This window comes from Curcuma longa, chromosome 11 (genome assembly GCF_044706935.1).
Source record: "Curcuma longa cultivar G26 ecotype Majalengka, Jawa Barat chromosome 11, ITB_CL_G26_1.1, whole genome shotgun sequence".
NCBI classification, from domain to species: domain Eukaryota; kingdom Viridiplantae; phylum Streptophyta; class Magnoliopsida; order Zingiberales; family Zingiberaceae; genus Curcuma; species Curcuma longa.
This window is the reverse complement of record NC_133871.1, coordinates 25750754-25768094: the sequence shown is the minus strand read 5'-3', so window position 1 is coordinate 25768094 and position 17341 is coordinate 25750754. Positions and strand designations below refer to the sequence as shown.

General features: G+C 40.0%; 2 protein-coding genes and 1 pseudogene across 2 annotated transcripts; 1 reads left to right on the top strand and 2 right to left on the bottom strand.

Annotated features, from left to right (window-relative positions):
- The first annotated feature begins 2376 nt into the window (after positions 1-2376).
- LOC141842113 (3-dehydrosphinganine reductase TSC10B-like) lies at positions 2377-4627 on the top strand. Its single transcript, XM_074730328.1, has 3 exons — positions 2377-2942; positions 3373-3520; positions 4065-4627. The coding sequence occupies exons 1-3, from the start codon at positions 2400-2402 to the stop codon at positions 4358-4360; spliced, it is 987 nt and encodes a 328-aa protein (XP_074586429.1). The 5' UTR covers positions 2377-2399; the 3' UTR covers positions 4361-4627.
- LOC141842112 (pentatricopeptide repeat-containing protein At1g08070, chloroplastic-like) lies at positions 4567-6808 on the bottom strand (annotated as a pseudogene).
- Positions 6809-7352: 544 nt separating this feature from the next.
- On the bottom strand, positions 7353-15656 carry LOC141841796 (protein TOPLESS-RELATED PROTEIN 2-like). Its single transcript, XM_074729988.1, has 25 exons — positions 14737-15656; positions 14471-14650; positions 14271-14384; positions 14024-14182; positions 13400-13580; positions 13180-13306; positions 12986-13095; positions 12751-12889; positions 12552-12661; positions 12354-12423; positions 12133-12206; positions 11972-12067; positions 11796-11891; positions 11545-11672; positions 11064-11298; positions 10818-10991; positions 10525-10632; positions 10309-10458; positions 9277-9387; positions 9023-9202; positions 8809-8937; positions 8418-8513; positions 8126-8311; positions 7890-8050; positions 7353-7789 (listed from the first exon to the last, which is right to left on the bottom strand). The coding sequence occupies exons 1-25, from the start codon at positions 14814-14816 to the stop codon at positions 7573-7575; spliced, it is 3411 nt and encodes a 1136-aa protein (XP_074586089.1). The 5' UTR covers positions 14817-15656; the 3' UTR covers positions 7353-7572.
- Positions 15657-17341: the final 1685 nt, after the last annotated feature.

Below are 17341 nucleotides of genomic sequence, written 5' to 3'. Positions count from 1 at the left end.
TTTATTCCGTTCTTACAATCCAATTAATATAAAGATGATTAATTTGATATCATTAAAAATTTTTATTGACTATCAAAATAAATCTGAAAGCGTGCATGACTCCACACTTAACTATCAATGTTTCAGATTTTTCATCTCACCGAAAGAAAATATCTTATAACACGTAGTAGTTAGGATTCAAATCGTGAATGTTTAGTAAACTATTGAGTATCTTGTCGATGTACTGTTGTTAGAATTCAAATCGTGAATGTTTAGTAAACTATTGAGTATCTTGCTGATGGACTATTGTTCAAGAGGCAAAATCATATATATTTTTAAATAATTCAGGTGCATTAATTCTGGAGGTGATCAGTTCAATCCCTGAAAGTTTCTCATCAATTATCAGAATAAATCGGAAAACATGAACGGTTCATCTCTTCTCAACTAATGTTTTAGAATGATTTTCTCATTAGAGGAAATTAATTCGTATTGCGTCGCTTTGTAACCAACGTTCTAGGATTATTTTTGTAAGAGTGAAAATGAGTTAAACCGCTCATGAGCTATTTGGGTCTTGGTTTGAAAAAAAAAATTTGTTCGAGTTCGCTCGATTAAGTTAACGAGTCGAGTTCGAGCTTGATTTTAAATTTAAAAATATTATCGAGCCAAACTCGAGTTTAACAGTATTTGATTCATGAACTTACGAATATGTTTATTTAAAGATTTGCAAATATATTCGTTAAGAGGTTTATATATATATATATATATAAGAGTTATAGATTTATTTAACTTTTAAATAAATTATTTTCATATTTAACTCGAATTTTTAAATGAATCATTTTCAAATCAAATTCAAATTATTCATGAACTATTTAATTTCATTATAAACAAATTTTATTTTAAAAATTAAAATTTGAATCAAACTCAAATCCAACTTCATCTTAGAAAAAATAAACTGAGCTCAAATTCAAACCACTTAATGTTTAGCTTGATTCGATTACTCATATACTTTTTTATTAGAGAAAATCAATTTATAATACGTTATAATTAAAAATTAATTATTAATATCTGATTGAAAATATCTTACGGTAGTAGCAAAATCAATTTTTTCCATTTAATGCGATGTGACTGATATATATAGTCTCTACGATATAATCAATCTCAATTTCATATCAGTATAATCGAATTGTTTCTTGTATATTAATATTCATCATTCCAATGATCCCACCTAATTAATTTCAAGACTATTTATAAAAAAATAAATTAAAAAACTATAAATTGATCATTAACAAAAAAGATATTGTCTAGATTTCGTCCCCACTTCAACCAGAATTATTTATGATATATAAAACAGGACATTTAAGAGAGATAGAGAGAGTCGTGTTTCTGCTTGACGACTCTCGTGCTTCAGCTCTCTCCACGGAGATCTCGTGCTTAAGCTGCTTAATTTATTTTTTTAATTTTTTATTTAGATATATAAATTTTTATAATCTAAAATTACATTTTAATAATCAGAAAATAATTCAAGTTTTATGAATCTGTATAATTCAGTTCTAAGGATAACAAAATTGTTATTTACATTTAATAAGGATTTTATAAATAAATTTAAATAAGTTTGATAAATAAATAATTATAAAGGTTGTTGGCACGTTGAAGTATTTTGAAGAGAAATGATATTCTGTGTGATCCACACTGCGTGATCCCGCGAACACAGTCTAACTCCCATCGCTTTCAGCCGTCCTCACTACGCACGTCCGATCACCGCCGACCATCGGACTGGGCCCAATCGACGCGCCACTCACCGGCGCGTCGGTCGGCATCGAATTCCGGTCGGATTGTGGTCGGAATCCGACGCAATTCGCCGGAACGCGCCCGGCAATGGCACGCGGTGTTTCCGATCAAATCGCGGCCGGAGACCGGCCAAATCGCGATCGGAGATCGACGCGCGAGGACCGGCGTGCGACGGCGGTCCTTCCCTGGCCGTGATTTGGCGGAATCCGATCGCGATTTGGTCGGAAATGCCGCGTGCCATTGCTAGCCGCGTTCCGTCCAAATTGCGCCAGATTCCGGCCACAATCCGATCGGAATCCGACACCGACCGACACGCCGGCAGTGGCACGTCGATCGGGCCGATCCGGCGGTCGACGGTGACCGGACGGCGAGGCGAGGGCGGCCAGAAGCGGCGGGGGTCGGGCAGACGAATCACTGTGCATTCCCACATTTGGACGGTCAGATCTAACTCCGATCGTGTGATGGACTGTGGATCGCGAGTCGCGCACGAGCGCACACGAGACAGTCGCACAGAATATCAAAATCGGTATTTTGAAATAGAGACCCGCTTTTATTTATTTATTTATAATTATGTGTCTTTTTAAGCGGCCTTAAATTGAACGACTCTGATCGCTCACCTTCATTGCAGATCCATGGCTTCTTCCCTATCCTTCCTCCTCCTCATCCTCCTCGTTTCCCCTTTCGCCGCGCTCCTCCTCGCCCTTGCGGTCCTCGTCCGCCCCAGAGCGGCGCGGATCCCCCTCAAGGGGCGGCACGTGCTCGTCTCCGGCGGGTCCAGCGGCATCGGCTTCGACCTCGCGCGCCGCGCCGCCGCCGAGGGAGCCCGCGTTTCCATCCTCGCGCGAGATCGCTCCCGCCTCGCCGACGCACGGGAAGCCATCCGCCTCGCCACCGGCGTCGACGCCGCGGTTATCGCGGTTGACGTCCGCGATGCCGAGGGCGTCGCCCGCGCCCTCGAAGCCGCTGACCCCATCGACGTCCTCATCTGCAACCAAGGCGTGTTCGTGCCGCAGGAGCTCGATCTGCAGAGCCTAGAGGAGGTCAGATTCATGGTCGATGTCAACCTCATGGGCACATTTCACCTGATCAAGGCAGCGCTGCCTGCCATGAAGAAGAGGGCCAGAGAGACTGGCATCCCCGCATCAATTGCCCTAATGTCCTCCCAAGCTGGTCAGGTATCCAAATTCGTCCCCTATTCAAAATTGTTATTTTTTTCTACCTTGAATTTGATATAAAATTTATCATAAATTGATAATTAAGACTGATAAACAGGAAGCACAAGTATTTGAAATTTAAGCAACACGATCCGTTAAAGGTGAATCAAGCAAGACTCAATTTTTATATAGGAAAATTCTTGCAAGATCAAGTTATTATATCTAACAAAGGGAAATTGTGTGATCAATAATTGATGATCTGAAATATGTCGAGAAGCATTCAAAGGTCATCAAACTATTATATTTAAAAAGGTGAATCCCTTCCACATTGTATCCTGAACTGTTAACCATCTAAAATTTGGGTAGCAGGATTCTATTTAAGAAGGTAAGCACTCACAATAAACTAGAATAAACTATGGCTAATCTGAATGATGAGTATTTTGTTATGCAGGTGGGTGTCTATGGTTATACGGCATACTCAGCTAGTAAATTTGCACTTCGTGGTCTTGCAGAGGCATTGCAACATGAGGTTGTTGCAGATAATATTCATGTCACTCTCATATTTCCTCCAGACACTGAAACACCTGGGCTTGCTGAAGGTTAGTTACAAAGGCTTATGTTATTTATTGTTTCATTTTCCTCAACCAAAATTTATAATGTTACTTAAGTGTAGTTTATTTGAATGGAAAGAGTTGGGAGTGAAGAAATTATATTATTATGACTATAGCAAGAACAATCACACTTTACCTAGTACTCTATGCCACCTAATGACCAAATATTCAATATTTGAGTGAACTATTATCTTTAGTGTGTATAATTATTAATTCTAACATTCCCCTTACAAGCTGAATATAGGGACAAATTATAAACAATCCCAAAGAACAAGAGAGAAAAATTCTGATTTTTACTCGTGTGACTAAGAGTTAATATCAAGAGATGTTGAAGAAACTCTGGTATTTCTTCAAGGGATGAGAAGATGTAGCACAGTTGAAATCAAATTCAAGATAAAAATTCTCTATGGCATATGCAAAATTATAAATTTTACAGTGATTGTTTTTGCTAATTTAAAAGTGAAAATTGCATATTGATATAGTTGTAAGGGCAGTGTGTGTTTTCTCGACCGTCTATGTTTATGAATTGCAGAGTTGAAGCGAAGACCAGAGGTTACAAACAAAATTGCAGCATCCACAGGTGGCATGAAGGCTGATAAAGTCGCCCAAATAGCCTTGAACGGGATCAAGTCCGCGCTATTTGCTGTTCCTTGCAACTTTGAAGGAGCCATGCTTTGCATTGCAACAGCCGGTTTGTCTCCTCAACCATCCATCTCCATGGCATTCAGAGAGGTTCTTGGTGCAAGCCTCATGCGCCTCGTAGGCTTGTGCTTCCAGTGGAATTGGTTTGGGGTCATAAAGAAGTGGCACACCGAGAAGGGCATGTAGTCAAGTTCCCCAACTCTCTCTTGAAGAGTTTTCATTCTGCTGATCAACGACGAAGGCCGTGTAGTTTGTTCTTAGTCTTTTGGATATTTTTGGTTTTAGAACTTCAAGTAGTTGAATAAGAGAACTCATATTGAAATGGATTCGATATGAGTTCAGCTATAAGGTAGTGTGGATTGGTATCAGTTGAGCAACTAATCGAGTCTTGCCTGCTGTAGTTGTTGTTCGAGCAGCACTAGTATATGCATGATGCCCTTGGCATTGCCATCAGTCTTACCTACAATAAGTGATTCATTAACCCTATCGACAAAAGAAGATAAATGTACAAATACCTAGTCATCTTTTTAAAAAATGGAATTTAATCCCTCTTCCCTAAGGATTGTTTGTGATTGAATAGTGAGCAAACCTGTTCATCTTCTTAGTGAATATCCATGATCATTCTGCAATCGAAACAAATCCAGTCCATTTCTGCTCAATAACCGCGCCACCTAAGGACTTAGATAGGGGTGAACTCCATGACATTTGTAAACAAGAGAAGCCATTCTAACATCACCAGAACCCATTACATGAGCATACTCCATTCTTGAAGTGGTGAAACCGGTATCGATCTCTGACGATGATCTCCCGATTGTACAACCTTGAAATCGACTCAATTGCAATGTGGCAATATTTGCATACTCGAAGATTTTTGACAATTCTTAGCAATGTGTTAGGCTTTGTACTAATCAAACCAAAGGCAATGGCCAACCTCTCACTATGGTGGCATGATTTTTCATGAGAAAGAGTTTGGTGAAGATGAATGAACTCATTGACCATGGCGTATATTTGATGGGCTTGCGGGTGTGACTTGTCGCCCTTTTGGAACTCATGAATGATGCCATCTACCTCAATTAGGCTGCATCCTGGAGTCTTCTTGACCTTGTTCTTCCTCATTGTTTTCCTTATCTGATATCCATCTTTGCGACGATTAGAGGAGGCATACAGATTTGACATGAGAACATAAGCTCCTTCCTCATCAGGGTCTAGCTCTAGGATATGCTCCAAGGCAGTTTCCCCCATATCTACCTCTGAGTAGTTTTTACAAGCACCTAGAAGAGATCCCCATATGAACTCATCAGGCTCAATAGGCATGCTCGAAATGAATTCTTGTGCTTCATCTAGCATCCCTGCTCGCGCAAACATATCGACCACGCAGCCATAGTGCTCGATCTTTGCAGTGAGGTTATATGTCGCCGTGATGCTCCTGAAATGACGAAGGCCAATGTCAACCAAACCTGCATGGCTGCAAGCTGACAGAATTCCAACAAATGTGACTTCATTTGGCCTCACGCCAGCTCTCAACATGTCGTCGAAGAGTGTAAGCGCCTCGTCTCCTTGACCGTGCATTGCAAGTCCAACAATCATGGAAGTGAAGGTGTAGACATCCCTGTGAGACATGCTGCAAAAAACTTCCATGGCCTGGTCGATCCTCCCACATTTGGCATACATGTCGACCAAGGCGTTCCCTACAATACCATCTGCTTCGATGCCTTTTCTGCTGAGGAAAGCATGAACCCACCTTCCCAGCTCAAGTGCACCGAGACTTGCACAAGAGTTAAGCACTTGAACCAGTGTAAAGCTGTCGGGCTGCACACCATCGCACTGCATTTGCCTGAACAGCACCAAGGCCATCTTGAACTCACCGTTGTTAGCAAGCCCAGCGATCATGGAGTTCCAAGAGACAACGTTCCTCAAGGGCATCTTGTCGAACACCTCGCGAGCAGCATCAATGTCGCCGCACTTCGAATACATGTCCACAAGAGCATTGCCAATGAAGACGTCGGCATCCAAATGAAAGGCACCAATGCACCTCCGCACCTTCCTGCCCAATTCCAAGTCCCCAATCTCAGCGCAGGCCGACAGGACTGCGACGATGGCCATTCCATCCGCTCTCAAATTCTCATCCATCATCTCGAAGAACACTTCGACGGCATCTCTCGGGCGGCCTGCCTTCGTGAACCCCGAAATCATAGTAGTCCAAGAGACCAAGTCCCTCTCAGGAAATCCATCGAACAGCTTCTTCGCACAACCGATCTCTCCGCACACAAAGTACAACCTGATAAGGCTATTTCTAACATACACATCGGCGTCGAATCCCATCTTCGCAGTATGAGCATGGAGGGCGACTCCGGCTCGCAACGCGCCGGCGTCGGTGAGGAGCTTAAGAAGGGGAGGAAAGGTGAAATTATCCGGAAAGGTACCTCTTTTCAGCGAATCGCAGTACAAGGCGATGGATGTCGACATGGCCAAGTCCCTATCGCCGGTCGGAGGTTGCTAAAGGCGAGGAGCGATCGAACGTGGTGGTCCGAGGAGACCGGGGATAGGAAGTTGCTTGAGCTCGTCCATGGAGGCGATGGAATCATTGCGGCGAAGGAAGCGGAGAGGCGCAGCGGAGGAAGGAGTGAAAGCCATGCCTCCACCTCTTCACTGACAGTGTGCATTATAAAGATAAATGTAAACTATTAAAAATGATAAATCCTAACCCCATTGACTGGGTGATCAGTTAGGTCCCATAAAAATTTTTCATCGATCACCAAATAATAAAAAAGTATACGCAGCGATCAATTCAGACATCCAACGTCCTTTGATTGCACTCCCATTTGAAGAAAAATTTCTACAAATACATCATAGCAGCCCAAACAATCCTTTGATTGTGCTCACATTTAAAGAAAATTTTTTACAAATACACCGTAATTGAGGATCAAATCACAAATGCCTATATAACAACCTAGATATCTTATCACGTTACCATTGCTCCTAGGACTAAATATAAACTATTAAACTTTTGTTTGTTTGTGTTTGATTAAATATCTTTCTCTATTATGATCAACTATAACTTTCTAATTTACCTCTTTATAGTTATAAAAACAAACGATCATGTAAAACCATTGAAGTTACATATTCTACTTTTATGCTGAAGTGTTTGATTAGTTCTTGTGATGTGCAAGGATAGTAATTAAGAGAGCAAATAGAAATCTAGATGACCACAAGTTTACATATATTTCTTTACACCAACAAACATCTTCCTCACTCTTTTAAGAATCTCTAAAGTACCATACACAATGAGATTTACAGAAAACAAACAGGTTAGCAGAAACAAAAAGGAGATAACCTGCTTCTAGGCTTTGGATTGATCTTCCTCATTTAGTTCCACTTGTGCTTGGCTACTGTGAAAGTCATCGCGAGGGGGGTTCGGATGCCTGACTACTGTTTTGAGCAGGGGTCGAGGAGGTCGTCGGCGGAGCTCCGCTGTCTTGGGAAGGCGCCGCCGACCCCCATTTCGTATCGCTGTCCGATGGCTCCACCACATGAACTGCACCATCACTCATCCCCAGGGCTATTTGATTGGGTTCAGATGGATGAGCAGCAATCACAATGGGATAGGCAGATCCACTAGAAATCGAAGATTGGAGAAAAGAAAGTTATCACAATCTAGTTAGTTAGTTCATCATCGTCGAACTGTAATTTACTGAGAAAAGGAGGTGGTATGTACCTAGGCATATAAGCAGAGGGCGCGATACGGCAACGGAGCCTCAAGCTGTCGGCTTCGAAAACTCCGACGGCACCATCGACAAATGCAGCATACACCAACAGACCATCACAAGAAAATATTGCACTTGAAATTGATGCTGGAAGTGCATCTCTAGGAGACCACTGCACATTTGGATTGAAATAAGCATTTGAAGACAGATATAAATGCAGACTAGGGAACTCAGTAATGTCACTAACCGAACGCAAAGTGTCCAGTTTACTGTCATAGATTGCAATTTGGCTTTCATGGACAACCAAAAGATGTGCCTGGTCATTGTGAAATTGAACTTTGGTGTCCCCGACTAATGGAGATGCACGCCCAGCGGGCGCCTGGATGAACCGTGACCTTTTCTTCTCCCACCCATCTATGCTCCAAACACAAAGCTGCATATTGTCGCATTAGGATACATGTAATAACAGAAGATGTTAGAAGATCAAACTTTAAAAGATAAGATATGATCGATGATGAATTCTGTTTTTATCTACAAACCTGGGCATCAGCACCAGAGGACACGAGAATATTTAATGACTGGGAAAATGCAAGACCAGTTATCTTCTTCTGATGGCCCTTGAGCTTGGTTTTCACCTGCAAGCGGGTGAAACTATAGATGATTTCGTACAACAAATCACCTAAAAGCTATAATTCTGAACCTACATGATATCAAACTCAACCATCCATAACTATAAAATTCTTAACCGATGCTAAAATTTCTACAAGATCCAAACATTTGGAGGCTAGAGGGTAATAAAAAGACATTAATGCTATAGAGAAAAAGCTAACTAATCGAATGATTCAAAAGTTGAAAATGGCATGTTCTTTTCAAAAGCAATACAAATCACTGAAAGCGCCTATGTTCATTGAAATTTATGGGATTGCTAACCTCATCAACCCGGACATTGTAGATCTGAATACTACAATCTTCCATTCCAATGGCAATGATGTTATTGTCTTGAGGATGAAATGCCAAAAACGTGGCTGCGGGCGGGGGTGACATAAAAGTGGTCATAACCTGCAAGATATGTTGCAGTTCAAGTTCTCTAAGAAATAAAAAAGATGTTGGTAGCAACAGTTCACATCAGTCCGTGGCTATGTACCTTAAAAGTCATCATATTAAACAAGGAAACTTTTCCTCCCGATGCAGACATTACATAAGAGTCGTTCTTTGATAAAGCAATACAAGCAGTTGCTTCTTCTGGATTGTTATCACTAGTTTCATTGGTCATAAAAATACCATTTGATGGTTGCCAAAGCTGAGGAGCAACAGATGCACTTGACTGAACGAACAATAGAAACAATCAACGCTATGCTTAAAGCAAATACTAATTTATAACAACTGTTACTTTCTGACCTTGCATGATGGGTTTCTTTCGTTGCGTGGCCACTTCCACAACTTATGCATGGCATTGGAACTAAGTGCCAACACAGCGAGTCCAGAATTGGTGTATAACAATCTCACAACCTGCAGGAGAACACATATGTATGTAAGTTGATCATTACCTTACTGAAATTAGCAAAATAATGGAGATAACTAGTGTAATCCTTGACAGAATGTAAAACAGAACACATTATCGAGATTAGAGAAGATAAAGAATTAGAACAAAAGACAATTGATGCAAGTAAAATTGTATTAGAATCTACGAAGCATTACAGTCATAACAACCAAACTAGCGTATAGGACACTCACCAGATGTTGTGTAAAATCATTGATAATGAACATTTAAAGCAATAAAGGTTTCCTCACCACCAAATTCAATTATCGTAATAGCAAAAGCTGATATTATGTTTCACTCTTCTATCTCAAACATACCTAACATTAGCCATAAAATTTACTGGAGTTATTGCAAGTATGGACGGAGAGATAATAGGTGCTAAGGACATACTGCCCCCACTAATCTTTTAGGAATACAAAAACTGAAAAGAACTCATTTTAAAAATGGAAAAATAAAAAGGAACTAACACTATAAAGAGACAGATAATTGTGCAAACACGGCAGATTTATTATACAAATTAATAGGCTAAATATTTATTAGTTTTAAGAAAAATGAGTTCTTTGAGGTAAAAAAGAAAAAAGGAATTCGTGATTTTTTGTCTTGGCATATCAAAAGTAATTCTCTTTAAGATAAAATTCCTTTTGCCTATAATTTTCTGGTTCGGTCCCTGCTTGCAAGTTTACCAAAAAAATTCTCTTCCTTACTATTGAGGAATTTATGCTTTCAAGCTTTTAACTGGATCAGTACCTAGCAGTTCTTGAATAAAAATCACAAACAAAAATTATTAAAAAAGATAACAAAAAAAAACATTTGAAGCAACCCGATAAACAATTGGAGGTAGCAAAATAAGAATTTTTCCAAATAAAATTTTGCACTACATAAAAATGTACCTTGCTCACTGCTGATGTTGAATCAGGCAACCGCAAAGCTTTAAGATGTCCAGAATTCACAATCTCAGCTAACTTCCAGCTTCTGATTTTCTCAGCTTCTTCAGAAATCCTTGGCTTGACATCTGCAGTCCTATTGCTATCCATAACAGCCTGCAAATTTTGTTCGTGTCATAGCTCTAATTTTTGGACAATGACATTAGTACTAAGTTCACTTACCAAGCCACTCATAGATACTGCAGGCATGATTCGATCAGGGCGTTCAGCCGTTGCAGTTATGGGGCTAGAGACATTAGAAACTGATCCTAAAGCATTGATAACAGGGGGCTGCAGAAAGTGTGAAGAGAATGTTAGATAATTGAAGTGCTGACTATGAATAGGCTTATGACATAAAATTTTGCACATCATGGAAGTGCAGTTTATCAACAAATTCCATTTTAGCAGTAACCACCTGGCACACAGGAATTTGAAACACAATATTCTCTTAGAGAAGTAATTGGTCTGAATATTACCTTCATGTTAGCAATAGCTTGTTGAGAAGCACTGCGTGAACCTTCAAATGCTCGGCTTTCAAGCATCCTTATCACCCGTTGTCCATCAGCATTTGCCAGAATTTTGATTCCATTATCACTAGTTGTAACAGCAAGTAATGAACCATCTTTGTTGAATCCCAGACGAGGACTTGCCTGCCATGGAGAAATAGTTACATACAAACTAAAAGTTCAAATTGCAAGAAATATACAAGAAAAGCTACTAACAGGAAGCCCGCCATCTGCGTCAGTAGTAGTCAGTATATTAGTGTTATCCATATCCCAAAACTTAATCTGGAATTCATCTCCTGCAGCTAAGAAGCGGTTCCGAGTTGTGTCAAACTGGACAACTCCTAATGAGTGTTTTCTAAAACCAGTGTATGTCCGCTTGATGGTTCCTTCAGTCTCGTTCCACTCAACTAAATGTGAATCACCATCTTTACTTGTTCCACATGAAAAAAGCCTGCCACCAAAAGATGAAACTTTAGCATGGATACTGGATAGTAATGAGTTTAGTAGAAAACAGAATAAGTTAACATTAGGAGAGCAGAACAAGAAAGATAGCAGCAAAGCTACAGAAAAAATAATAATAATGACTATATGTGCATAAGATACAAAATGACCACAGCCACTGGTTGTGTTGTTCATAAATTAACAGAGTAGCAAATATACTCGGGCCTGTCACAGAGGTTATATGAATACACATCACCTTGTTCCATCTGCACTATATGCCATGGTTGTGCACCAACGGCCAGGAGCATCATAGTCGACTCTAGATCCCAAACAGTCATAAAGCCATGCTTTGATTTTACCATCAATTGCAGTTGAGAAGATAAACTTCACAGAGGGAAATGATGAAATAATGTCAGAAGGATATGGATAAATAAACTATAATTGTATGTTTTGTATCATCAAGATCATACAAATAAACAGTATACACAGAGGTGAGAAAATGCAAACCTGGATGGACTCCTTGTAGTGAGGACAAATAGAATAAACAGGGGCTTCATGACCTTCAAAAGTATACTGTTTCTGTCCAGTTGAAGCATCCCATACCTATCCATCATGCAACAGAAGATAACATGCAATTCTTCTTTTTTACGTGTGACTAATTAACCACATGATTTCCTACTCACTTTAATTGTCTTGTCATCACCACAAGTAATGATTGAGAGAGTCTTGTTGGGATGGGAAAATGCAATGTCATTAACACCACCTACATGTGCATCAATCTACAAAGCAAGATACTATCAGAACCATCATATGGTTGCCAAAAACCAATAACTAATTAACTAACCTCCAAATGTTGTCGCAATTCTCCATTTAAACTAAAAGCATATGTCTGCACTAGATGCTTTGAAAATGCAACACCTGCGAGTATCATAGAAGAATAAAAAGAATTAAGGTGAGTTGGAACAATATAATAATGTTGTGATATTATACCAGCCCGACCAATGATCTTATTTGAACTCGATCAAAACAATCCAACTAGGTTAAGATTTTTTTGCTTAAGCATACCAAGAATAGAACCATCAGGACTCCACAAGCATCGGTTGACAGATACGGTGGCATCTTTCATGAGTGCTGCCTGCAAGTATATTGAAAGTGATGTCAAGCATGAAATATACTATGAGATTTAAAAAAAGAATTATCTGTTCATGTTCTTATAGTCTGACCAAAAAATGACAAGGGATGGGTTTTCAGCTTGATGAATACCTGCAAAGGCAAAGAACAAGATGTGATATCCCACACCTTGAATGTCTTTTGTGCTAGCCTTTCTCGAGATCCAACTTCCCAAATGCCAATGTCACCAACATTTGTCCCAACTAAGAAAATTGAAAGGATATAAAAATATAAACTTGAACAGAGAAGCCAATGCAAAAAAACAAAATACTTCCACAAGAAGAGAAGTTACCTAGAAGAAACATATGATGGATTGGATGAAAATCCAAGCTCATCACGTTTGAACCTTGATTAAGAGTCCGTACCACAGCTTTGGGAATGTCATCTTGAGAATAAATATTGCGCTGATGAGTTACACCAGAGAAGGATACCTAGATGATAAACTTGATTACATTCGAAGAAGTGCATTCGACTTTATGAATAAAGAATCCCATCCCAGAAATCTGTAAGCATTATGTCCTTCATACCTCATCTACTTGGCTCGTTCGCATTTTTTTCATCAAGTGTTCTGAATCTGCAGTATGATAATCAATCCCAGGAGCCCCTGTGGGGAGCCGCGGGTGGTTCATAAATGCAGCTGCAATATCAGATGCATGGTTTGATTTCGGCACCATGTTAAACTTTTCAAATGCATATAAGAGAAATGTTGAACAATCTGTACCTGCATTTGGAGGCTGCACCAAACCTGGGGGACCAGGTGCTACAACAGCATGTGGCAGTGAAGGGTTAGGATTGGTCATCCACCCAGCAATGGCACTACCAGGTGGAGAAACAACTGATTGAAAAGGCTAAAAAAGGATAGAACACAATAATCAGTAATCAGATTAAAAAATGAAAAGAAAAAAATCAAACGCAGAGACAGACGAACATAATCCACTTACACTATGAGCGCCCATTGGAGGAAACGTCCCAGTCTTGGGAACTGACCCAACAAGTGGACCATTGGTAGGCGGAGGTGCCCGTGCTCCATTTGTAGGAGCAGCACATGAATGATCAATAAAGAGTGTTTTAATGTCAGGGTTGGGACGTGGATTTTTGCAAAGCTGGTGCTGCCAGTTGAGACTAAACAACAGGCATAAGTCAATAAATAGTACTACTCTATTACAATGCATTTCCCAGAATGAGACTTAAACAGGAAAATAAATAAGATACAGATGTTCTATCCTAGGTGGAAAAAAAGGTAAGAGAGGTTCACTTTCCATAATCAATATTGGATAGCACCAGATTGTATATACATTTTAAGCACCCTTCAACTTGTGACAATTCAAGAAAAGAAAAGGGAAAAATTGATAGGTCCTCATAACAACTTCAATGCATGAAGAATAGGAAAGATGACAAACATCCAAGAACAAATACTATTATAGGTATAGGACAACTCCATTGGCCAATCCATGGAATACAAAACTGACAATACATACACAGAGCCTGGATCACATGAATTAGCTATCTTTGGATATATCGACTAATCAAAGTAATCTTGCAACAAGGGAAAAGTAACTTTGCACCTTTGGTTGATTAGTGTTCGCAAGCGAGAAGCTTTAAAAGGTGGAAATGTTAACTTGTCACGAAACAAAGGATTAGCTTCAATAAGTTTCTTAAGCTCCATCAGCATTATAGTTCTTGCTGATTTTGTATCTCCATATTTAGAAAGTTGCTCATTCTGCCTACATAGGTTTTGAGATTGGAAAAAGGTGAATGACTGATTAAGTTTAAGTAAAAACACATATGTTATCCAACTCTAGAATATATTACCTGAAATTATCCAGAGTAAGCAGCAAAGTGATCTCCTTGAAGAGTTCCTCATTGAAAGAAGCAAAAACTTTGAGGTCCTTAACAAGAATCTCAACGGCTTTTGCCCTGTCATGTCTGTAAAAGTAACAGCGTAAAATGATCTGAAAACAGAAATTTTCACCTAATATTGAAACAAAAGCTAAGCAGTGGCATAACTTTACCTGTCAAGCGCTTCAAGGTACTTCTGTTTCCTGATCTCAAAGAAGATTTTCATGGAGTACCTATTGTCTTCAACTTTAGTGAAACCACCAAGATATTTTTCAACCTCATCCCATTCCCCTGCCTGAACAAGATCTTCAAAGTGTTTCATGTTGAAGTAGAAGCCTGACTCCTGTTCCAGCCTACAAGACAACCACACATTTAAACAAAGACCAAAAGAAGTTTAAAACTCCAGATGATATGTTTGTAAAGGACAATGTTAGAATACCTGTGAACAGCTTCCTTGAATTTTTCCTCATCTAGGAATTGCAGTATCAGGAAAACCAGTTCCCTGCTCAGCGAAGACATTGAACCGGGAATCCCTATACGCTCCAGCGCAGAAATTTTGTTGTTCAGATAGAATGGAAAAGGCAAAACAGACAGACAGACAACAAAATCCCAAACTTCACGCTTGCAGAATCCCACTTTCACCTATCCCCTAACGGAAAATGCATTAAACTTCTTCCTCCTGCGCAAGTACCTTGTTGCTACAAAATGTAGCAGTCAATGAACTCCGCCCAAAGTATCCTCGAGCACCAACAGAATCCAAATCTTACAAGGTGCTACCTCTGGAGCTAAAAAAAGCATACACAACTTCCCACCTCAAGAAGATTGGCAGAGCAAAGACTCGAAAAAAATCAATAGCGGATACCGTAGCGCGTGTTTCCCGAGTCTCGGAGCACAAAAATCACAATCAGTACAACCCAGAAAAGTCAGTGAGCCCAGAAACAGAAAACCCAAAGCTTTACGAAGCCTGCAGTTCCCAGCCTCCGAGCACAAAAGCCACGATCTTAACCCCAAAAGGCGCTATTTTCATCCAACAAAATCCAGAATCATACCAAAAATAGCGCGCCGGAATCGATTAAACCAGAGGGAAAACTCGCGCCGCAAAGCAACCCGGATCCAATCGACGCCCCAAACAAGCACCCTTTACCAAACCAGACGACGAGAAACCCTCGATCCGGAGCTGAATCCTTCAGGAACCGACGAAGAAGCCTAATTTCCTGGACAGAGAACCCGCCGATGCAGCGAACTCCACGCCTCCACGTGAATTTCTAGGGTTTTGGTGGACTCTCTTTTCCCTCAACCACTCTCTCTCTCTCCGCCTCTTTCTCTCGACTCTTCCCCACTTCCCACTTCTCTCATCAGCCGCAGCGTTCGCTGTCCTGTCCCCCCACCTCTCTCGCCTTTTATAGACCGACCCCATCAACATCCGAAATTACCCTCTCACCCTCCCCGATCCATGTCGGTGCCCGGGCTTAATCAGCTCGAATCGAACCTATTTTCGGGATTTCACATCGTTGTCGCGTTCCATAGCACAGCAGGGGCGAATTAGTCATTCCGCCTAAATGAAGGGCATCTTCCTTCCGTGGCCCACAACCATCGATGGCATTTTGGTCAATCTCAGGACGTTCGAACTAGAGATCGCCACGTCATCCTTCCTCGTACGCGATTCAACCCGCTCGGCTTTTCGCTATTTTTCCACGGTTCCTTCTTCGGGAAGTGATAACATCACGCCCATTCCGCATCGATGGGCGTTCCTTCCTTCTCCGGATACGAAGTACAGAAAGACGGAAATCGGGGTGAGTTTAACCCAAATATTTTATTACGTAATAAATTAATAGATACGTGCGAATGCAATTTACAGGTCCCTTTCTCGTGTAGTGAACGGCACCCCTGTGATAAGTTACTGTCCTTATCAACGATGATAAGCAGCTGGCCCTATAAAATATAAGCCAGCATACGTTTCGGACACGATGCAAACAGGGACCATCTACATTACATTGCTACACGTGTATATTTTTATTAATACTTTCTAACTTTACATTCAATAATAAATATTTAATAATAATATAATTAAATTCGATTATAATTTTTTTTATACTTTTATAATCCACATGTTTTGCATAATTAAATGCATGCACCCAAATGTGGTCCTTCCGACACGCACTGTAATATGAGTGGGGTCCGCTAGTTATTGATGAAAATTTTAATGGGATTATTTTTAAATTAGCTCATATTTAAAAAGCCATTAAATTTACCTAAATCCCAAAAAAATTAAGGCAAATGGCAAAAGTGCCCTTTCGCTTTGGCATGAGATGTTGACTTTTGCAGCATGTCCACGTTGTATGCGTGTTGACTTGAAGAGCCTTGGACGGCCTAGATCTCGCCGCATAGATACGAATGTAAAAATACCGTATACGTTTTCAGCATTTAAATTAATATAAAACAAATGCTATAGAAATATATCACGTTAGTTGGCATGCAGAGTCTGGTCACTTTCAAGTAGGAAACGGTCCCTCGATGATCTCCTTAAATAAATAAATAAACAAATAATGTGAGCCCGAAAATAAAAATATATTTTTTTTAAATTTTTACATAAAATCTCAAAATTAATTTTCTTTTAATTGAAAAAAATTAATGTACGAATCGCATAAACAAATGGTGCGGAGATAATGGGGAAGGAGAGGCGAATACCTGAACCTACCCTGATACTGTCCTCGCAGCAGCTTCAAGTGCAGCGCATCGGGAACGGGAGCAGGGATGGTGATTGGCGGTGGCAGAGTGGGTAGGCATACGCGGGATCATTAATTTATGAACTGGACTGCCACAATGACAATGAACAGTTCGTGAAGTCGCTAACTGGAGATGACGTGTCGGTACTAATCCCTTACGTGGCTTCTAGATTTTTGTACAACCGTTAATTTTATTAAGATTTTTCTAATTTTTCTATGGTTTAAAATTATCGTTTAACAATTTATATGGAAATGGCAATATTAGTAAAATAAATATAATAATAATATTAGAAAAATATATATTATTATTATTATTAT